General features: G+C 41.8%; 2 protein-coding genes across 2 annotated transcripts; one reads left to right on the top strand and one right to left on the bottom strand.

Moving 5' to 3' along the window:
• Positions 1-2,239: 2,239 nt before the first annotated feature.
• LOC139219110 (progestin and adipoQ receptor family member 3-like) lies at positions 2,240-6,127 on the top strand. Its single transcript, XM_070850905.1, has 6 exons — positions 2,240-2,445; positions 3,444-3,606; positions 4,516-4,671; positions 4,830-5,027; positions 5,172-5,262; positions 5,963-6,127. Exons 1-6 carry the CDS (start codon positions 2,249-2,251, stop codon positions 6,103-6,105), a joined length of 948 nt encoding a protein of 315 aa, XP_070707006.1. The 5' UTR covers positions 2,240-2,248; the 3' UTR covers positions 6,106-6,127.
• Positions 6,128-11,043: 4,916 nt separating this feature from the next.
• On the bottom strand, positions 11,044-18,204 carry slc26a1 (solute carrier family 26 member 1). The gene is made up of 8 exons (XM_070851094.1): positions 18,007-18,204; positions 14,982-15,465; positions 14,563-14,763; positions 14,193-14,439; positions 13,705-13,936; positions 13,072-13,255; positions 12,393-12,680; positions 11,044-12,256 (listed from the first exon to the last, which is right to left on the bottom strand). Exons 2-8 carry the CDS (start codon positions 15,387-15,389, stop codon positions 11,675-11,677), a joined length of 2,142 nt encoding a protein of 713 aa, XP_070707195.1. The 5' UTR covers positions 15,390-15,465; positions 18,007-18,204; the 3' UTR covers positions 11,044-11,674.
• Positions 18,205-24,298: the final 6,094 nt, after the last annotated feature.

Raw genomic sequence — 24,298 nt, 5'->3', positions numbered from 1 at the left:
TTTCATCTTTTGAATAGGATGAAGTCAGAACAATAAACAACTCAGATAATAACATACCAAAGTCTGTATGTCAGCAAACGGCCTCTGGTCTGCGGAATCATGTGCCAGCCAGGCGTCGGCGCTATGGACTATCTGTGCTTTATTTATGGGTGCAGCATGTAGAGGACAGGGACTCTTGTTGCATGTCCCCTCCAATCATTGCTCATTCTTCTCTTTTAATAAGACTAAAAGTGGCATTTAAAACAACTACAGAGTGAAAAAAGAGGAAAAGGAGACCACAAAGTCATCAGATCAGTTATAAGGAAGGGATCTGTCAAACCGGCAGTACACCTACTCAAGTACTGTACACAGTTTAGCTACTTGAACTTCACTTGACTATTTTCTTTTTGCTAGTTACTTAACACATTTTTACATACAAAACATATAGTAAACTTTGTTCTAAATTAAACCACCCAACAGTTTATAAGAGTACAATTGAAAAGAAATTGACAGGAACTATTAGCTATTGGCACCCATTTTGATCGTGGGCCATGATTTGTCGCTATTACTTTTTGATTTATTGTTAATAATTTTGCACTATAGTTTGGACAAAACAAACATTGTGAAGGTGTTGCTTTGGGCTTTTTAGCTAATCAGTGGATAACATTATGAACTAATTTGCAAATAAAGCTATTTGGAAGTGGAAATGGAAGGAGAAGGAACCTGGGTGTTATGACCTACAAGTAAAACTGGAAAAGTCAGATCTGCAGGTGGATGGATGCATATCTACCGGAGGGAGGACTGGTCTTGTTTCTTCCCGGTTAAAAAGGACTGAAGGCAGAGAGGAGGGCTCACCAGATGCTCTGATGTGACCGTGTTTCTTCATTAACGTTTGAACACTTGTGTGACCACAGTCGGTTCCTCGTCAAAGCCGAAACAAATAACATTTTTTCAGGGTGTGATCATAAGTCCAGCCTATTTAATGAAAAGCACTTACACAGCCAGTAAATTTAACTGTGGCCAAAAATGAGGGTGTGACTGCAGTTCAGCTGAGGTGGAGATATCTACTGGAAACTATAGTGTAAACAGCATATAGTCTACTGCTTATATAGAGAGGAGAAACTTAATTCTGAGCATTTTAGGGATTAATTTAATTTAATAAAGGATTTAAGAAATATTTTGCAGAAAAATGTTTTTTTCTATTTCCATGTGGGTGCAGTTCTCCACACTTACCAGTAGGTGGCGCCAATGTACCGTCTCGTCGTTTAATATCAACATTAAAAAGAAGAAGATAGATTTGTTGGTGTTTTCCTTTAGCTGTGGAAATGTAGGCTTTTCCTTTTCTTCATTATTGTGTTTTTTAACGCAATGCCAGCCTGATGGCAGCCCGACATGGCGGACTTGCCTGAAGGAGGATAATGTGGGACCGATGGTGAGCTTGGTCGCATTGTTTTCAGTCACTTTAGCTACCGTTAGCTGGCCATAATAACACTGCACGTCAGGGTTAGCATCGACGTTAGCTAGCCGGAGTCTAGCCTGCTAACACGGACTGTTTTAACATGTCACAGCGCTGTTTAACAAGCTTTACCTCCATGTCAGAGATAGTAGACTCTGCGTTGAGGAGCTCATATGTCGAGGATGTGTTAAATACATGTTTTTGAGAGGATGAAGGAGTCTGTTAACATGAACGCCACCGTTAGCTTCAGGACAGCTAGCTTACATGTCAACACAGATTCAGCCCCTTTATTAAATGAGGTCAGTGGTGCAGAGTAACTAAGCACATCACTACATCACATCAAGTATCGTAACGTTGCTTAAGAACATTGAGGCACTAGGTACCATGCATATTCAGGATATTAATATAACGCATATAGCTGTAAACAAACAGATAAATGATGATATATTGCTATGGCTTCAGCTACCTGACAGTGTGCTGCATAATGAGCTCCACATTTACACATGAATGTAGAATAAAGAGTAATTTTGTTACTTATGGTGTATTTTCATGCCAGTACTCAAGCAAAAGGTTGAGTATTTTTACCTGCAGCAGGGTATTTCTATGCTGTGGTAATGCTACTTTGACCTAAATATAAATTCAGGTTGTGTCACACATACCTAATGTTACCGTCACTCCCTCGAGAAACTAGTTTTACCAGTTTGAACTAAACTAAATGTTTCTCGTCTGCATACCAACCTGTGCTTGATGTTTTTCCTCTTCCCAGACTCAGCCTTAACCTGCACAGCTTGCCTTGCACCAGAGGAGGACAAGATGTTGCTGAAGATGCCCCAGAAGCTGCTGAAGACCGCCCACTACATAGAGCTGGGCAGCTACCAGCACTGGCCCGTGCTGATACCCCAGAGAATAAGACTTTACACCTACGAACAAATCCCCCTCTTTCTCAAAGAAAACCCCTACATCACAGATGGCTACAGGGCTCACCTGCCATCCAAACTCTGCCTAAGGAGGTGGGAGTCACACAGGAAGTACACTGAACAAAAATATAAACGCAGCACTTTTTGTTTTTGCTCCCATTTTTCATGAGCTGAACTCAAAGATCTAAAACATTTTCTATATACAAAAAAAAACAACACATTTCTCTGAAATATTGTTCACAAATCTGTCTAAATCTGTGTTAGTGAGCACTTCTCCTTTGCCGAGATAATCCATCCCACCTCACAGGTGTGGCATATCAAGGTGCTGATTAGACAGCGTGATTATTGCACACGTGTGTCTTAGGCTGGCCACAATAAAAGGCCACTCTGAAATGTGCAGTTTTATCCCACAGATGTCGCAAGTTTTGAGGGAGCGTGCAATTGGCATGCTGACTGCAGGAATGTCCACCAGCGCTGTTGCCCGTGAATTGAATGTTCATTTCTCTACCATAAGCCGTCTCCGAAGGTGTTTCAGACAATTTGGCAGTCCATCCAACCGGCCATTGAAGAGGAGTGGACCAACATTCCACAGGCCACAATCAACAACCTGATCAACTCTATGTGAAGGAGATGTGTTGCACTGCATGAGGCAAATGGTGCTCACACCAGATACTGACTGGTTTTCTGATCCTCCCCCTCCCAATAAAACAAAACTGCACATTTCAGAGTAGCCTTTTATTGTGGCCACCCTAAGACACACCTGTGCAATATTCATGCTGTCTAATCAGCACCTTGATATGCCACACCTGTGAGGTGGGATGGAGAAGAGCTCACTAACACAGATTTAGACAGATTTGTGAACAATATTTGAGAGAAATGTTTTTTGTTTTTTTTGTATATAGAAAATGTTTTAGATCTTTGAGTTCAGCTCATGAAAAATGGGAGCAAAAACAAAAGTGTTGCGTTTATGCGTGTAGTTTAGAGTTTGAACATTTATTCACTACATTCCAGTCATGTCCCTTTTTTTTTGGTTAGTCGAATGAACTTCTGGCTCGTTAATGATGTAGATATCTTTGTTTCTCCTCCTCCAGTATTTTCATTCTGTCCAACGAGACGGTGAATATCTGGAGCCACCTTCTAGGTTTCCTGCTCTTCTTCTCTCTGGGGGTCAACGATCTCTCCTCTGTACTGCCAGCGTCTGGAGCTAACAAAGAGGACTATGTCATCTATGCTATAGGACTGTTCTGCTTCCAGGTAAAGCTTATTCGACTGGGTGAGAGGGACAAAAGCTGGGATTTATTAAGTTAATATCGGAGAGAGTCTTGTCCCCTCAACCAGACCTTGTTGTTATTTTACTTAGTTTTTTACTGTGTTGGTCAGAAATGAAACTGAACACAAACTTGTTGTTCAGCAAGAGCAATGCTGCAATTCAGGTTTTTGACAGATTTGATAAAACAAGCTTTCCTTAATCGTCTCAGCATTCATGCTCACAAATATAATGTGCTTGACCTACAGGTACATGTGTCTGTAACTTCACTACTTTAGGCAGTAGTTACTGTTGGCTTTTTGATTTTTTATTAAAGCATAAGTTTATTCTGAAATCCTCACTAGCTGAGTATTTGCTCTCTATGTGGGTAATAATGTCCTGTGATACAGTATGTTTGCATGCCTAAACAAACTGATTCATGTAGCTTTGCGTTTCCTGCCACAGGTGCAATCACCTCACCTCTACGCACCCAGGTGTGTAAGCTGTGTGTAGGTGTTGTAAAAGTGGAGCACAGTGTATTGAATAATAAAGAGCTACAATAAGAACGGTAGTGTAGTTCAGAGTCCCTATTGGCAGCTGATGAAGTGGTCCATGTGTATTAGCTGTGCATGTTTGGTGTTGTAGGTTGTGTAGCAGCTGATAGTGGGATGGGAAACCTCCCACTTCTACTAAATGTATAGTGTAGTATATGTTACCCCCCCAACCTCCTCCTGAACCCCCTTTCTGTGGTCAATAGAAGTGCATATTATGAGTATGGGATTGTCCACATCATTATTTGAGATAAGTCTGTAATATTATAGTCACCCAAAGACCAACAAAGGTAAAATGAAACGAGCTGTAAACATGAATAATCAGTCTGTTCCAGTCTGTAATGTCACTGTGTGTTTTCCTCCCAGGTGTGCATGTTGTGTTCTGTGGGGTATCACCTGTTCTCGTGCCACCGATCGGAGAGGACTTGCCGTCGCTGGCTGGCGTTGGACTACGCCGGCATCTCTGTTGGCATCTTGGGCTGTTATGTACCTGGGATCTTCTACGCTTTCTACTGTAATGCTGTAAGTGTGAACAGACAAGGTGGTGATTCGTATCACAGTGATGCAGATAGAAGGTTGACCTTTATGATGTGGCTGTTTAGAGTGTTTACTAGAATTTCTACTATTTAATTATTCATCTTTTTAGACCAAAACTAATCGATGACTCTCCTGTCTTGCAGTTTTGGCGACAGGTCTACCTGCTGACGGTGCTGTCCCTGATCCTGGCCGTCTTCTGTGCTCAGGTCCACCCTCGTTACCTCAGCAATGACTGGCGCCGGATACGGATGACAATCTTCTGCTGTGTGGCTGGCGTCAGTGTGATTCCTGCGTGCCACTGGGTGTGGCTCAACGGGGGATTCACCACTGATGTCGTACAGGTCAGAAAATACAGCAGTGGTTTTTTTACATCTCTGTTTTTCAGCTTTATTAAGAAGAGTTAAGATGTTGCTTGTATTGGAAGGTTAAGCTCTAGACTGTATAATGTTGAGTGATACAAACTTTGGTTTTTGTTGTATGCGCAGCTGTTCCTGCCTCGTGTGTTAGTGATGTACCTGATAGCTGGATCTGCTTTTGTGTTCTACGTTACCAAGATCCCTGAACGCTATTTCCCAGGTGAGTCCTTCTCCTGTGTGTGTGTGTGTGTGTGTGAGAGAAACCAGCTGAGATATTTGGTCAACTGAACAGGAAAAGATCAGTAATCGAGAGAACTGTAAAACTATTGATAAGCAAAGTGAAAATATATTTCTCCATGTTAATTGAATCAGGGAAGCTGTTGCTCTGTGAGTTCAAGGTTTAAGGATTCATCATGAGCTGTCTGGAGCAGAGCTGCATGGTCTCTGCCACCTCACTGCTGTGCTGCAGCCACTAGAGGTCATCACAGCATTATGAGATTTACCTTTAACCTTCTGTAGACATTGGAGCTTTTCATTATGCCAGCGTATGCTCCCTTGCCTCCTGTCTCCTCCCGTGAGTGCCCCCTCTGTCATCAGGGAGGACCTAGCAATCCCTTAAATGCCACTCAAGAGGAGAGGAGGCTTCTGGAGGTGCTTAAAGTGTGTCCTATATGGAAGTCTTCCTTGCATCTGTCTCTCCTGTACTTGCTAAAGAGACGTGAATGAGGGAAGCGAGGAGACATGTTAGCATTATTAAAAGCACCCATGGTCTAACAGATGTAAGAGGTTGATGTTTCAACATGTATTATCTTATGAAGGCTGCACACAAGTGTCAGAATAATCATACTGTGTAATTACATTACAGTTAACAGTGTCTCCTCTCCTCTCTTCCCCTCCCCTCCCCTCCCCTCCCCTCCCAGGCCAGATGAACTACCTGGGTGCCAGCCACCAGGTGTGGCACATACTGGTGGTGTGGATGTTTTACTGGTGGCATCAGACGGCTGTGCACATCATGCACTTCAGGCACAGTCAAACCTGCCCGACCCAGACCAGCAGCAGATAAGTTAAACTGGTCAAATGTTATTGTCAGTTGTGGGCTAATAATCATTAGCCGACATCAGTTAAACTCACTGTTAATTGTTGTATGCTAATTTATAGACTTTGTACCAGTCAGTTGCTGGTTAGAAGTTGCTGCCTGTAGGTTTCTGAACCAGTAACTACCAGCAGCTCCTGACTAGTAGCTGCCAAACTGAGAGGCAGACGGCAGCTGTTGGCTCGGTTACTGTTTGGCTGCTTGGACCCTGGCCAGCTGTTTAAGTCCATTATATTGTCGACTGCCTCCAACAGTAGATACAAGCTAAGAGTGGGAGCTACTGGAAATCTTAAATTATCTTTTTAAAAGAAGTGAACTTGTGGCATAGCCGTGCCACATGGAAACCCCCCGATGGACAGAGCATATCGTATCCATCGATGTTGCACCATAACCATTAAGATCAATGCATGAAGCAGGAACTTATTTGTAGAAACAGACTAAGGTTTGATGTGTTTAACTGGTGATCATGTTATCTCATGGTTGGTTTAGATTGTGATTTTTGTTTTTTGTCCTGAAGTATCTGAAAAATATCTATAAGGATTCTTTTGAATCAAACATAACAGACTGTGTGATCAATTATTTTTTTGTGTGTCTAATTTTGTTTTATCTATCAGTTCCTGCAAGATAAGATTGTATGAAATGTCTTGATGGAAGGTAGAAAGCACAGAACAAAACAATATTATAGCTGGAAATTCAACGTTTGGACACTGTGAATTGCCACTCTCTGGGAGAAACACTGTCTCTGTCATCGCCTCAAGTATTCAGAGCCCTCGAACAGATAGCTAAAGGTCAATCAATGATGAATCTGTAATATCTAAGGTGAAGAGCTGGAAAAGAAGTAGGAACCCTATTTATGCTACAGTGCGTTGTCTTCTTAGCACTTCTTGGTTTGTGTCTTTTTTACCCCTTTAGTTTGTACTGCTTTGTGTTTGCAACAGAGAAGGAGGCAGACATACTTTAATAACTCTTCACTGGCCAAAGCCTGTATGTCAGGGCTGCACACCAGTCTCCTCACTAGTTTTTCCCTAGTTTGCCCACTGAAGCATTCACTTGTACCATACAAGTCTGGCCTGTAATAAACTGCCAACAGTGCTGTGACTGTAAGGGGTGGTTCATCCAAATTACTACAGCTGTTACTTAACCTTACTAACAGGCACATGGCTTTGATTTGATGTACTGTTGAGATTGATGCTCCACTTCAGTGCAATGGAGGATTGAAAAATGACATATCTTTATTAGAAATAAATAAAATCAAAATGATCTCCATGGCTGGATGGCAGCAACATTTCTTGGGGGTAATTTGGATGAAATAACCCTTAAATAACAGCTTGAGGTGTACAATAAAGACAATGGAATCACATTTTGGCCACACTGGTTATCAGACGTGACCTCCATCATGAAGGCCGTGTGTGTGATGTGATGTACTTATTTTCCAGAGTCACAAATATTCCTGTGTAGTGTTATGTTTTGTGTTTATTTTCTACATCATTTAAAGCATGTTTGTACTTCATTTGCCTTATTATTTTTGCCTATCCGTACTGTATACACGCTTAGTGTTACTATCTGTTTTTGATCAAGAATCGACCAGAAAATAATTGAACAAACAAGACAGATTTCATCTTTGCCATCTTTGCCATTACACCACAAGGCCAGTATGTTTCCTCTTTCTCTTTCAGAACCAGTTGTGATGTTTAGTTGAGAGCGAACCGTACGGGTGCTGAAAGATGTGACTTTATTTTGCCTTTCTGAGTGTGTGGTTTTATTCTGGAAACATGTCCCTCTGATCATCATCAACTGCTTGATCTTTTCGTAAGTGATCTCATGATTGTTTTATCCTGTGTCTGGGTTTTTCTTGAATATTGTTTGTATGAAAAAGCTCTGGCACTTGACTTGACAAGATGTATAATATTTATTTCTGTGCCTATGTGAAAATATATTTTTAAACATTTTGAATGAATAAAGAATGCTGGAAAACAAATTACTGCAGAGTTTTTGTTTTTTGATAATTGTGTTCAGTGCACACTGGGACAGAAGAAAGCCCTGACTTCTTGAGGGAAAATAGTGATATCTAATCCATAATAATCCCATCTTCATTGCTGAAGAAGCATCCTGTGGTGGTCACAATACAGAACAATACAGGGCAGCACTGATACAGAAGGTGCCCATTTACAAATAAGAGTTCAAACAAAATGTGGATGAATATTTACTGGTTTTTGTCTCATCACGTTCACCGGTTTGTCTCAGCATCAACAAAAAAAAGGTTTGTTGCTCCGTTCGACCAGTTCAGCCATCCATGGCCCTGGATGGGGCTGAAGGTTACAGAGCATTTCAGAGAAGAGGCTTTTCTGTTCACCCAAGTGTCAAGTGATTCACCTCAGCAGCAATTTGACATGCCTGTTGAACACAGGGACTTTGTGATGACTCAGCAGGTCGGAGATTAAATCACACGCTCACAGTGTCGGTCAGGAGCCAAAGATCTGCTGTAAATCCTCCTCTGTCTAACTTTTCTGTTGTGCGTCTCAGTTGCTTCAGATTTATTAAGGGAAAAGGTGTTTTTCTTGCTCTTCGGTTCAAAGCTGCTGACCAGAGTGACCCTGCTGACTTCACTCCAGTAGCTTTGTAGCTTTGATAATTATGTTGGGAAATGATGTTCCATCACTAAGTCATCTCATGCAATAATGACTATTTATGCATGTCTGACACAGTAAAGATCAGGTCACCCTGAGCCTACAGTTGGCACTGAACTGATTTTCACTGGGTTTACAAGTGCAGTACAGAGAAAAACTAAACTAAACTTTACTAAACTATCTTGTCTTAAATAGTGACTTTGTTAAAACTAGTGCTTTACCTGCTCTATGGTCTACGGTAAGCTAAGATGATGGTATGAAAGTTACTGAACACAGTGATATGTGTGTACCCAGTTCAGTAAAGGTGTCCATGCTTGAAATTAATCAAAATGACTTGTAGTTGTGTAAAATAAAACATTTTCACGCTACCAGTTTCAGTAAACTGAACACCTCAGACTCAGACTGTTCAATGTTGTGAAGTGAACCATAGTTTATACGGTACATTATGTGACACATGCACGACTTATTTAATTATTGACACTCTCAACCTAACATGTTTACTGTTAATAGGACAGTAGAAGTAAACGAGTAAAAGAGGGGCCCTTCGTTGATGCTGAATGTGTAACTATGCTATGAATAATTATATGGACTGTATGCCAGCATTGATCTATAGCAGTGCAGTCATTCTGAATGACTGTGACCCTGACAAGACATACTGTAAGTGTTTCCAAGTATGATAGTTATGTTAGCAGATAATAGCTGTTAGTGTATTACCTCACAGACTAATGGATAGTTGTGTGGAGCCTGACACAGCAGCACAGTATTACCTGCTAAAGCTGCTCAGGTGTCGACACTGATCATCATTTTGACAAGCTGTGAACTGTAAACTATCGCAGTCTATGGAAATAGAGCATCTTTACACTCCACTTTGTCTGTCATGGAGAAATCTGTCTTTTAAAAAATAAACTACAGATGAAGTACACAACCTTTACATGCAACCCTGGTAATTCTTCTTGTGAAGTCACCGGTGGTTTCTCACTTGGTGGGTAGCTCATCAACATCATGCCTTGTCCTGGGTGTCTAAGCTCGTAAGTTTGAGCTCTGGGTGATAAAGAACAAAAATGCTAAATGCTTTATTCTCATTTGTTGTCTTCTGTCTTCTTCTCCTTCCTCAAAAGGTCCCTGCTGTGCAGTAGCTATAGTTTTATGTTGGTTCCACACTATGAGGGACCTTTTTCACATTACACGGTCATTTGATCCATTGCTAACATAAAAATATTGATTAGTGATGCCTTCATATTCGTTCCTTTGGCAAAATAAAACACATTTGTCAAATAGACGTTCCTTTCATTAGATAAACGTCTGTTACTAACAGCAATAATTAAGTCACAGACACAAGCTTTTCACTACCAACTTGTCAGTTTAATTCAAGTATTTGACGTTAAGGCAGTGTTTGTATGTGGGTGTTGAATATCAACACTGTCAAAAAATGGAAGTCAAACAGACTTCCCCTAAGACGTGTGATGTAATCGCTATCATGACTAGAGTTAAATTAATATGTGGAGAAAGTTAAAACAAAATAAGTGTATTAAAGTACAAAATGATCACTTTCTGACTGTACAAACAGGAATGTGTATATCTTATTACAATGACAATTCTTCAACACTTCACGTCTTTTTGACGTGAACATCTTCACATCAAAGTAAAAATACATCATTTTGAAGCATTTCATACTTAAGTAATGGTATTTTTAAGAAATCTGTCGAGTTAAAAAGTTCACACTTCAACAAGTCACAAAACATTTGAGCCAACAAACCAGTGGCAGTGAAGCTTTTCGACAAAATACGTGTCATCACCTGCTGCCACCCGCTCACCAAGCACCATTTGATGACCTGCTTTCCTCCAGCAGCTGAGAAGAGATCTCAGACGTGTGTCAATCTTTAACTGTTGTGTGACCGAGGAACAGGGTAAGAGAGCAGGTACGACGTAATGATCCGTGGGAGGTGAGGCTCTCTCTGAGTCTGAAAAAGCACCTTCAGTCCTTGTCAGTCACTTAAAGTTTCTGTTAACATCATGACTGAGTGCCTCCTCTTGAAGTCAGGAAGAGATTAATTAGCCTTTCAGAAATAATTTAGAAAAATCCTCAGGAAATATTGCTGACAGTAGCAGATTCTCCATGTCTGAACTCTGGACTCCTGGATTAGAACCATAATGGACTTTAGCCAAAGACTTGCTGTGATATAAAAGTTACATTGCAATAAAAATAAAGTACTAAACAAGCATGTATATGCAGACTAAATGTATTTTGCAGTGCTCGCCGTGTTAACACTATTTAGACTGATGCTACTGGTCTGTGAGCCCAGCATACAGATTCAATGATTAAAGACAGGCCAATGATCTGGGTCCAACTTTACTGATTTTGATATTCCTGTATTATGTACTTATATGGAGATTGACGAGATAAGCAGGAGAAAGAGGCCTCTGTAGCTTCTGTACCCATTAGTGATCTGACAGGGGCCTCTGAAGGCACCGTGAGGAATGAATCCTCGTTGTTGTACGATCAAACCATTTTTTTCTCACTTCTCTCTCTCTTTTTATTTTTAATTCATCCATTTTGTTATAACAGAACAAAAACAGTAGTGTCAGTGAGGTATACAGTTCTCTTGATGACTTTGTGATGGGTTCAATAGGCAGCACGCTTTTTTCTTATTTCTCATGAATGACTGGTTGCCAATTTCCTAGAATGTAGTGTCTTAGGCAGCTCATACCCTAATATCACTTTCAGCTCTACATCATCCCAATACAAATTGCATTTTGAATCTTGGAAGGCTGCTTTAAAGAATTCTCATTGGGCGGATCAGGTTTTATGGGGTTATTCAAGGGCTCAACCTATCAAAAAATAACTTGACAGGATACAGGAGAAGAGGAACACACCACAGTATTTTCTCCTTTCCCTTCTTTTTCCAGCTGCTCTACACCACAGAGTCTTCTAACCTGCTTTCTGCAGCTGCCAATGTACTATTTGCATGAAGAACTGCAGCGTGAACAGTATGAAAAAGCAGGCTGCTCATGTCTTTGTCATTCTTCCCAAAGAATTGTCCCTTCTGCAGGGTATCAATGACTGCGGTGTTGCAGTTGGCGAGGAGCACGCTCACTCTGATCTCTTTGTATTCCTTCACCAGCCCATTTAACGTGGCCATGCCTGTCGAGTCTATGAAGGGGATGGCAGAGCAGTCTAAAACTATCGTGTGGAAATCCAGTTCTCTTTGGATGAGTCCAATAACAACCTCTCCATTACTTTGACCCCCATTTGCCTTGGCCTGCTTCGAGGATGCCTCTTTGGCCTTCTTCTCGGCCTTTCTCCTCTTAGTCATCTCCAAAAAAGGCTCAACTCTGACAGCTTTGTAGAGGGATTTGAGGAATGAGTCCTTGTTGGCGTAGTACAGAGGAGCCTGGAAGCGGAAGACTTGAACCCGAGGAGGCGGGCTGAGGTTCTTGTACTCGTCCACATCCTCGTAAAGATCAGTGTCATTGACCCGGCCCAGGAGAGAGACCTGATGTCACACATTGGATTAGATTAGACTTTGAAATGACTAAAAGCCAATATTTGTCTTTCACATTACTTGTGATATCAGCTAGTCACAGCTGATATGGTGTAGCTTCAATATCAGCATCAGGTCCATTACTCACCTTGGGGTTTTGGGTTTTATAGATGATGCACATCATGGAAAAAACTACTCCGATCAGGATGCCGAGCTCCACACTGACCAGAGCCGTGGCTGACATGGCGACCAGCCAAACGATGGCGTCATTGCGGCTGGCACGCCACTTAGCCGGGATGTCCTTGAACTTCCTCAGTGCCCCCCGAAGGCTGACAATAATGATACAGGAAAGAACACACTTCTGGAGAGAGTAGAAGAAAGGTGCGAAGAAAAGGAGGACGAGAAGGACAACCAGGGCGCTGATCAGGCTCGACACCTGAGGGAGGAGCAGAGAAATAGACATTTTATAGTGACACCCTGCTCAAAGTTAACATGAACAAATCAAATACAGTTTGTTTTGCAGCACTGGGACAACGCTGGGACTCTGATGTTCCTGGAAACCATTTCACCATACAGGAAAGCAAGGACTAGTAACTCCAGATGTGGGGTCAATATGCAGAGTGTTTTTTACAGGGCAAACTTCATAAAAGCACAAACTCTGGGGTATCCCACTTTTATGTCATTGGGTAATTCACCATGTGACTCATCCTTGTTTACCAAATAAAAGTAATGAGAACGTGTAAGCATGTGACAGAGAAAATGATTGGGCCAATCACTGAATATGAGTCTGTTTAACCATTTAATCAGAGAAAGAGAAGGAAATGCACCTGTGTCTGGCAGCCTGTTGAGTCCTTCACCATGGTTTTTGCCAGTGCTGCACTGGTGGTGAAACAGTGGAAGAAGGAAGGGATGATGTTACAGCAGCCGATGGCCAGCATCTCCTGGTTGGGACGAACCGTGTAACCATTTTTCTTTGCAAACATCTCGGATAGCGACACAGTGAAGGCAAAACTGCAACAGAAAGTGAAAGTTTGTTTACCAGTTGAGGCTGTAAATGAATATTTGGCCATGTGAAGCATGTGAAGACCCAAACAAAACCTAAATGAAATAGCTTTTTTATCTCCATGCAATTACTATTTAGGATAGCTTCATCTTTGCACCCTTAAATCTTCTGAAATGAAGACTCAGTTGTTGTCTTGTTCATTTCTTAGATCTGTTTCAAGAAATATTAGAAACTACTTAATGAGTGGTTACCATCATTCATATGAAATACTTTCCTTTTCTGTTAAAAACACGAGGAAATGTCCACAGTTGTGCGTTTTTTAGGAGCTAATAGAAATCAGATCTCAGTCTGGATAAAGAGGGCACATAAACGTCCCTGCCAGACAGTAATCCAGCTACTAAACTGCATCCATAACAACCCGATAAGAGAGCATGCTATTACATTTATTGTACTTTACCTAATGACCGCCAGAGGAATGGCATCCAGTGCCACCCGTGGCATCAAATCAAAGCTGGGCACCTGAGGAGGAATGAAACCTGTGGGGATGTGGCCGGAAACACTGGAGCCATAACGGCTGTTCAGATCCCCAAAATGGCTGGCCAGCGTAGCTCCTGCCACGACTACCAGCTCAGTTGGCAGAGGGATCTTTAGACGATCCTTGTAGCGCTCCTGGATCTCTTTCCCCGCAACTACAATAAAACATTCATAGTGTTATCCTATATCAAAGAAAATTAAGACTTTGAATTCAGTCCATGCTCAAGGCCATTACTAAACAATTTACTTCAAAGCAAATCTCCAGTGCATGCAGAATATCATAATGCATATAGGACATCACAGAAAAACTTGTATTGCTTTTTTTATTCTAAAACGTATAGATTTGCCTCCACCCATGTCATTAAAGCAGGGGCAGGTGAGACGCTTTATAACAATGGCTTTACTCTTTACCTAATACAAAGATACAGATGGCACTAGTGATGACATCACACAGGTTGGTCTTATGAATGTTGGCAAAGATGTTGAACCAGGTGACGACAACTGTGCCGTAGCCCTGGTGACGGGGAATCTTTAGACCCAGCAGGTATTTAGCCTGCACAGTCAGGATGGTGAACGAGGCTCCTGTGGCAAAACCATCGAGCATTGGAGCTGAAAGGTATACAGAGACGAAGCCCAGCCGAAACACGGCCATCATGACCTGGTGAGGGGATCAAGAGATACAAAGAGGAAGAGGATTAATAGAAGGTGGAAATCAGACATAATTCAGATATCTCATACAGAGTTTGGGGACAATAAGGTCAGAATACAACAGCTCCTTTACCTGGTAGATGCCAGCCAGGAATGTAAGGGCAGAGGCGATGCTGATGGCGTAACACTGCTTCCCGCACTGCAGACCCATGAGCTCCACACTGTGGAGTTTACCACTTGTGAGATTGATGCCTAGTGTAGCATTAACCACATCAGGCACCGTGGACTCTTCATTGAGGTCAAAGCCTGCCAGGAACACCTCCTTATCCACCACCTGCAGGCAAGAAGAAACCATCAGAGTAAATCTTAATTAGTCAATCAAATACAACCTAAGGTTGTAAGGATGAGGAAGGTATATGTGTACACTGAATTATTACATTTAATATTTTAGATTCATAATAAATGATGCATTTTAAGTAATCCTTATCATTTTGATCTCCTTCAACAACACCTAAATTGTATGATCATTGCTTCCCACTTGTCTTCCATTACCTGTCCCACCATGAGGCTCATGAGGCTGAAGATCCCCACAGAGACATGTCTGGAAGTCCCCATGAAGAAGTAGATGATGTTGGCGTAGAATGAGGTGTATAAACCATAGATGGGGTCCACTCCTGCGAGCAGGCAGTAGGCGATGGCCTGCGGTACCAAGATGATACCGACGATCAACCCAGACATCACATCGCCCCAGATGTACTCTTGGAGCTTGTATTTAGGCAGCCAGCGCACCACAGGGAAGAACCCGGTGAGGGTGGTTCGGACTCTGGGTACGGAGCAGGTCACGCCCTGCTTCAGCTTGGACTTGAGGGCTGAAGCTGTGGCCTGTCGCTGGCGAACCTGCCGCTCCAGGAGAAGTGGCGGGGCCGGTGTAGTTTCTGTGACTTTGGTGACTTCCGCCATGGTGTTAGGGAGGAAGAGGAGTCAGGAAGGTGAGAGGAAGAGGGAGGGGAGGTGGACAACGTGGTCAGCTGTGCTCCTGGGAGATCATCATCAAGATGGGGAAATGGAAACAGAGAATGACTTCAGTAAATAGATAAAATACTGTATCTTCCTGTTTGGGCACTTCCACACTAATTATTTTTGCTGTGCTATTTTTGAACTCTCTGGCATTTACTTTATGGGAACAGTGCTATTTGATTTTAACTGTAAGTGACAGCTCTCTCTTTCTTGCAATCTTTTACAGACTTTGAACCAAATATTGCGATGAGTGAGTGTTCCATCTTTTAAGGTAATGCCTCTATAGACTACTGATCATTTGTGGGTTGGTACATCGTCCTTTAAACTTGTGAATCAGCCCTTTGTGCGAATGACTCTCTTATTTCCAGTTGTTCTGTCAAACTTCAGTGAGCACAGACTGTACAGTACGTTAACAGTTGTTAATTAGCTCCTTTCCTCAGAGCATCGGTTAGTCAGTGACTGAGATGTGCTGTTTAAAAACCTTTAGTTAATCTTCCACACTTTCTTGGATGTAAGCCGCTCATAGGAAAAAGTGCACTGTAGTGTGTAGTATGATGTCTGGTCTCAGTATTACGGTCTGTTCCATACAAGATTATAATTCCATTAGATTTAAATACAGCATGGGTACCCATAAAGTCACCAAAGTCCTGGTTTAAAGGAGAAAGTGCCTCACATTCCTCTCTCTTTTGTTCCACATCTATGCCAGTCCTTTACCTGAATGGTAATGGAAATGGCCCATATCCCAATTATGCCTATTTAACTTACACATCATGAAATGACAGCAACGATTCATTCATTCATAGCAGCCTTAGCGAGTCTTTTCTCTAAAGGTTTGTTGTTTTCAGTAGCAGCTGAGATAACCATGTCATGCAAACCATAAAACACTCTAAACGGCATGTTATCAGCCTCGGACATCACAGCAACGCTGCTATGTGCTGTGATTTAGACTTCCTGTTGCATCTCTGGCAGTGCTCATGGACTGATATGGCAGGAGAATAAAGAATAGAGGAATTATCTTTTTTCTCATTTTCACTTACATCAGAGCTGCTATTTTGCAAGTTTTGCTGCACTTTACTCTGTATTTTCCTCTTCTGTTTTTAAAGGGAAATTACCCTTTAAATAAACCATTACAAAGCCCAGCCAGTATTCCTATGGTCTTGTAAATCCATCCTGACTTTTTTAACAGATAAAAATAATGAGCCTATTCAGCTTTGAGGTACAACAAGGACAGCAAGAGACCAAGAGACACAACTGTCCACCTAAACAAGGTTTTCTTTCAAGTAAAGAAACATGACAGGAGTCACACTGAGGACCTTTTGGAACCAAAAAATAAAATTTACCTCAGTGTCACCCTTAAACAGCACTGAAAACAACTGATTAAAGCTGTTTCTGTAAACCACATCTAATCAATGTTCTCCGCCTTTAATCAAGTGATATAAAAGCACTCCACCACTGTTTAGAAATGACCTGAAAGCTTCCTTTGAGGGGGAGGGGCTCGCCATTCATGCATAGTTGAAATCCAAAGAGTCCAAAAGCGCTTACTCCGCGACTAAAACAGAACCCTGACAGAGAGCACACAACTGATATTTGGTGTTTTTTTCCATCAATTTCCATCAAGTCATGTGAGGTCTTCAATCTCAATATCAACAATACCAATTGTTTTTAATGTACTGCGGTGAATTAGCCCAAAACTCTTGATTTTGTCTTGACATGAATGAAAAGTAACAACAGAAATATAATAAATGATTTGACATTTACTGTAAGCGTGTGCAGAAAGTCCACATCCTGACTCTTCAGAAACAACAATGCAGCCTGCACTACTGTTCCCAGTAGACTTTCAATTGTAAAACACAGCAATAAAGATACAATCTGACGTACACATGAACTCCCTACTACTCACTACTTGGCAACCAAATAAAATTCTTTTAGATTTGCGCAAAATTCAACAACACTTTACTTTGTGGCTGATGTTGATTTAAAGAGCAGGTGACTTAGAAGAGATGCAAATCATTCACATAATCTCCATGTTTAACTGAACTGGCAAAGTTAATAAATGTAACATTAGTGGAAATCACCAAGGAATCATTCAGGGCTGGAAACAAAACTCTCTCCTCTGAGTCACTTAGTGTCATGCAGGCAAACCAACACCTCTCCAATTCAGCAAAGCTCGCCAAAGCAGATAAATTCTCCTGGTTGCACGATAAGAGCAGAACTGTAGTAATTCCCATCTGTCCAAAAGTACTTAATACAATACTTGCATGAAGGACTGTTAATGATGTGTAAACACACTCAAAATAATTCATAGAGAATGTTAATGGGACTGCAGGTTTAGTTTAAATGACTTGAAGTGTGTACTGTATGTGCTGTAGACCTTTTTTACCTGCAGATCATCAACACCGAGCTCACTAGGATGCAACACAACGAGTTCTTCACTCACTTCAGCTGCTTTGCAAGTGGATTAAATCAAACTCTGAAAGCATCAGTGGTCATCTCTTGGACGTTTAAATCCGAAGTGTAAGAACACACAGTTCCAGTCAGTAATGTGTAACAACTAACTCACCTGCAGAGCCACTTCCTCTGGTACAAACAGGAGCACAAGTCTCTGATGTGTCGTATTTAAATCGGCTCTGTGCTGACTGCCTTCACTTCTTCTCATTCTATGTCTCTCCCTCTTTCTCCCTCTCTCTCTCACTCTCTTACTCTCTCTCTGTATTTATCTCGCTCTCTGATGTCATCCGAGTAGTCAACAGCAGTAGTTGTGAGGTTGATCTCTGCTGGATAAATAGTGAGATAAGCGTAGCCCTTTGCCCCCCCCCCCCTCACACTGCTCCCTCTTGGCTTGATTACCAGAGTGGGTGGGACATGTGTGTGTGTGTGTGTGTGTGTGTGTGTGTGTGTGTGTGTGTGTGTGTGCAGAAGAGACAACTCTGGTTAAATCAAGTCAATTTTTGACTGGATCATGGTGTTCAATTGCCCTGCTGGAGGCCCGGTCCTGCGATCGTGTTTGCAAAGTAAAAATGAGCACAGACAGAACACAGATACGTCTGCATGTCAAACTGTTCAAATACAACCTGTAGAAAGAGTGAATTACATTGCAAACAGGAGATAACATGTGAATGAGGCGCAACAAGCAAAGAACAAGCCCCACTGTTATCTGTGGGAAGCAGCCTAAATCTGTCTTGTCTACACTTCTGTCAGACATGAGTTGAGTGTTTTGTGTTTATCAGAAGTGGAAGTAACAATGATTTTGTGCCTGCCAGGTTAAAAACCAACACACGTAGGTTGAAAATAGCACACGGGTAAAAGGTGTGTAACACTAAAAGTCAAAGACAGCCAACAACAACTTAACTTGCTGCTATGTTCAATTAAGTGTGCTTTGAAGCTTAAACCTACTTCACAGCTTTGGAATAAACAAGATGTCAGACATTGCACAGCTTCAGTAAAAAAAGATAACATTCTAGCTATAAATTGAGATTATATTATGATTAACCATTTATTATAGTGATTTGGATGAAAATCAAGTTATTTCATTATAGTATGCTCACTTGAGAAAGGCAAGTAAACATCGGTCAAACTTATATTACTATTACTGTCACTGTGACACAATGAGGCTGTTTATCCAGCTGATAAAAAGGCAAACAATGATTCTTTGGTATGGGAGAACAGCGTTGAAATGCAGTAATAAAAATGATTTATGATTTGGATGAGATAGGATAAATGTGCAGGAGGGCTGGTACAGTCTGGTGCGGAGGCTGGAGATCGGCCTTTGCTTAAAGGCCGTGTTGGTTCGGAGGTGTTCAGTACATGAACGAGTGAACCTTTAACGTCAAATCTTTAAACTGAACTGCCTTCACTATTGTCACTAAGTGAATCAGTAGTTTTTATCAGTGGAGCTTCCCTCACTGGTGACCGTCAGCTCAGCAGTGATTACTATCTGGTGAAAAGGTTACTGAAACCCTGAAAGCCACATTAACAATCAGCAAAGCTTTGATGGAAACAATTGTTGAACTATTAACTTCATTAACAGCGCTTGTGGAGGCTAATTTACAGCTTGAAACACGTGAACTTACTAATAAACTGAAGATAGTAATAATCAGTGCTGACTGTCACAGTGGTATGAACAGTGACACATTCACTCACTGATGAATGTACAGAATGTGCATTTGAACAGCGAAACAAATTGAACAAACTAAGCTACATAGTGATAATGAATCCTTGAGCTCAATGATGTTTTGAATCATCGAAGCAATCCATAATTTCCCCCTGTAGCGGTAGGACTCATAAAAGAAAAATAAAGAGATATCCAGGGTGTCTTTGGTAGTCAGGGCACAGGGGTGGAGGGTATACAGTTCATCATTTAAATAATAGATGCTGATAATGTAGTGTTTATCACTAATAATAAATAGGATTTTTTAATAAGGAGGGTTACAATTTATTGCGTGAGACAGAAGTGGCCTTGTGTGTGTGCTGCAAGTGTGTGGGTGTGTCCTCGCTTGCATTATATGCGAGCCTGAAAGGCATCATTGTCTGTGTGAAGACTTGGCAGTGTGCTGCTTTATTTTCTTCTAATACAGTCACTTAAAGCTCGAAGTCAAGTTTGTCTCACGCCACAGAAACAGAAAGGGGCTGCTTTTTTCTGTGTGTGTGTGTGTGACAATATACAGTAAGACTGGGATATCACTTCAAGCCAACAACACCAAACAAGATGTTAGGAGGTTCCACATGTCTTGACCGCTCACTGTAAAGCAAAATAAAAAACAGTCAACCTAAGAGGATTACTGCACTGCCCCTTTAAATCCACCGGCAGCATCCATCCATCTGCATGTTTGCTTCATCACATCATGATTTCTGGACACAGACATCTGCAGGAGACAAGTCAAATGAGGGAGGACTCACCCTGAGACAAGGAGCAGCTTGAATGCAAAGAGGAGGCATCATCAGCCATTCCTCCCTGACTGGTGGCTCTGCTCCCACCATCAGCCTGTTTTCCTCAAAGCTGCCGTCCACTCTGCTGCTCGCTGACTGCTTCCTGCTTCCTTCTGCAAAGCATGATGGGAGCAGCCCCCCTGTCTTGTTCCTGTCTGCGGATTGGAGCCAGGCAGGGGGGGAGGGGAGAGAGGGGGAGAGATGGAGGGAGGGAGCAGGGACAGTTGGCAGCGGATGATGGTTACCATGGTGACTAAGCTCCCACTGATGTGTGTGTGCATAGGCGGCATCCCCTCAAAGAGACTGACAGGAAGTTTCACAGCATAATAATGAGCCAAAAAACTGCAGCTCTATATTCAGTTTGTAAAAAGCGTCCATTTAGTGTCTTTAGGTCTTTTCTTTTGACTCTACTTCTGCTTCCCATTTGCTGCGCTTCAATGTTTCCGTGATATTGTTTCTGTCTTCCTGTTTGAGTAATATCTGCTACAGTGCCCAGCTGTTTCAGGAAAGCCAATTTTAAAAATGAAACATTCCTGACTCTGTGGATTAAGACCACAGTCTGCTCTGTGGCCACTAATCAGCTACGCTGGAGCACCTGCAGGTCCCAGGCTCCAAGGCACCTCAGCTGTGGTACTGAGGGGAATACTGAGGGAGGGGCAACTGCTTCCCCTGCTCAGATTTATCTTGTTTAATTCTTGTGTTTAAGATTTCCAGCTAAGAAAGAAAATAAGATAAGCTACGATAAGATGGAGGTTGATTGTAGCAGAAAACAGAGGCTTCTTAGTTAGCCAGTTTTAGATGGAGTTGAGAACTGGTTAATAGATCAGATCCTGTCTGTTGGTCACTCAGAGCGAGCAACACATCGAAATTCAACAATAATCTACATACTATGTGGTATATTGTATATTTGTGCTTAAGGCTGCTCCAACCAATAGTTCTATATTAACAATGAATCAAATGACGTAGTGTAATGTAAAATGTGCCATATTCACTCAACTCTCTATTTTCCTCAGTTATAAGGGGACTTTCATTGTGACTATCAGGTTAACATAGTGGAGCATTTAGCACCTAGAGAGAGGAAGTGGCTTAAAGTCCACTGTTCAAGTGGATTTTGAGATTGTTGTTCTTGTGTTGCACCAAACTCTTTTTCTGCATTACTGTCCAACAAAGAAATACAGAACTTTTATGCTCTTGTGTGGAATCACTACTCTGTGTTTAATACCACATCAGTGAACATGCATTCAAATCAATAATATCAGTTATGAGTGATAAAATAGCCTTTTCTGATCAAAATGAAAAGGCAGGATTTACGATGTAACTCCAAGACATTTCCATGAATTAGGTTTGTATTTGGCTTGTGTTAAAGTATCACATATTGCACATATCCAGTAGGTCTATGGCTGTAACCGGTGTTGAGCTAAGAAAACAACGTGTGAAACGTGTCCTTGGCTGTGAAAGACTCCGTCCTGATAGCGTGATCTGACACAACACCACTTAACCTTCTCCTCTCCCCCCAACATTTCTCAAGAGTTAATAAAGTCCTACAGCAGATGCACACAGAGCACAAGAGTTTATTCACTCTACTTATTAACTCCCTGAGTTGAGAGTAAACCACTTGCTTGTCAGGAGCGTAAATGTTTAAGGAAGATTAGCTGTAACACCGGAGTCGTGCGCACAAAACGCCTGCTGTCAGGTCTTTGCTCACTTGGTTGTCTCTCGAAAAGTTAAAGATCTAGTTAAAGTGTTTGAGTGAGGTTAGTTATGAAAAGGCACCCTGTTGACCCAAATTAGTGAAGTGAAGGAGCAGATCTTTCTCATCCTGAGAAAGTGTTTAGCGATGAGTGTGCAAACGTTTCCATTAATGTTCATGCAGCCTACTCATGTTGGTGTTCCAGGAAGATGTTAGTGCGGTCGTTACAAAACATCCTCCTAAGGTAGAGGAATAACTATGTTTTTGTTAAAAGGTTACCAGCAGCATCAGCTGTCTGCTCATCAAGGGTTAGGGTTAGGGTTACAAGGTTTGAGTGTCACAGACAAAAGTAGTACAAGTCCCCTTGATGAGATTTCAGGTTGGTTTAATCATATGTAACTCACAAAGTTGGTCATGTGGCCACAGGAGTCATCTGGTCATTCAAAGTGATTTTTTTTGTGTTCAAGGAGTCACGATGTTTGAAATAAGTCAGACATGTCAGTGCTCTGGGGAGTTAGAGTTGAAAACACATTATTAGAAAGACTGCACACCAACACGAGCCGCTGGATAAAACACATCAGGTCAGACACAGTGGGACATAGTTGGGGACAATGAACAAACACCTGCAGCTGCAAGGAAAGGTGAATTTGAATCCTTAATTCAAAACATTTGAAACTCTTTGTTTCTCTCTGTCTTTCCATGTTCCTCTTTCCACTCAATTGACTTGATGGCTCATTGATTGCACCTGTGCCAGTACCTGGTACTGGTGTATATATGTGACCTGAAACCAGGAGTCAGTAAGAACAGATGGACGTCTGAAGACTTGAATGTTTGCCGCTATGCAATAGAGCTGAAATTTGAAATATTGACTTTCTAAAGCCTGTTTGCCCATAATATAATGATTTAGTGGGGGAAATGTTGAGCATAAAATCCACAATAAAAGCAGAACAGTACATGATAGTTTTAAGTTTTAACTTTTTTAACAGCAGATATTTTTACTGGGTCATAGTGGAAAAAGCACAGGTGTTACTAATAACATTAATGTCTTGACAGTGTGACTGTTGCCAGTGTGCATAACACCAGGACCCAGAATCATTAACTTTATGAAATACACTTGTGTTGTTTCTGCTGTGACAGGTGTGAATGTGATCTGTGAAAAAGAGCCACTGCTCCACTGCTGTGCCCACAATAATGGAGTCACAGTCAAACTGAACTCACCTGTGGAGTTAAGCAGAAGCCAATTTTAGCTGTGATGGCTACATCTAGTGGTGGGAAGGAGAGAAGCAGGGGGGATGTTAGAGCTGCTCTCTCTCTCTCTCTCTCTCTCTGGTATCTGAACACACACAGTCAGTCTCAGTGCTGTGTGCTAATAACATTATTTCTTGAGTTTTAATCCTGCTGTCTGTAGACAAAGTATTCGTGGGCCTTCTGGATCGTCCTTAAGCAGGGACAGGGTACCTGGTTGGACTGTCTCATCCATTGTGGGGGAGTCACTTCCGGATGGTTCCCACAGAAAAGCTCAGGGAAGCAGCTGTGCCCTGATCTTTTGTGGGGTGGGAAAGTTATCATGAGAGGCATTTTCCAAACCATCCCGACAGTCTTTCCTCTTTTAAAACCAAAAAGAAATGTTAACACTTCTGACAAAGGATAAATTTCACTATTGTGGAGCCTAACCCTAACCCTAACCCCCCGTGACCGCTGGGGGAGAAACATCCACTATGACTGTGTTTCTCACCCACTGTCAAGTAGCAGAGGGTGTTTTTGTTGCCGTCTGGCCTTAAGAGCAGTAACGAGCCCATTCTGGCTTGAACACACAAGAAAACATATTTGTACAAGCAACACAAAGATCTATGAACTATGGTATGGAATTTCCACTTTAACAAGGAAAAGAGACTTGAAGGATGAGAACTAACTGGCTGGTCAGAAAAAGCCTCCCCAACTCCGATAAAGGGCAGCTCACGGCCTTTTCTATGGGAACCATCCCAAATGTGGCTAAGCTCAGAGTTACTGCTTTGATGTTGAGGCTGACCTTTTGCTGTACCTCCACATGGAACAAGATAAGTAATAAATCCCTGGGAAGGCTTTATTAAAAAGCCTAGAGCAAATTGTTTTTTCAATGAACATATCTGTTAGAAAAGCAGATTAGGCTGGATTCAACAAGAACAAAAACTTACATGACTAATTTCTAGCAGCCCATAGAAGGATGAAATTGTGTCTCATGGGGCTGAAATGTGTG

This window comes from Pempheris klunzingeri, chromosome 19 (genome assembly GCF_042242105.1).
Source record: "Pempheris klunzingeri isolate RE-2024b chromosome 19, fPemKlu1.hap1, whole genome shotgun sequence".
NCBI lineage: Eukaryota > Metazoa > Chordata > Actinopteri > Acropomatiformes > Pempheridae > Pempheris > Pempheris klunzingeri.
The sequence above is the reverse complement of the archived record's forward strand: the minus strand, read 5'-3'. Positions and strand labels throughout refer to the sequence as shown.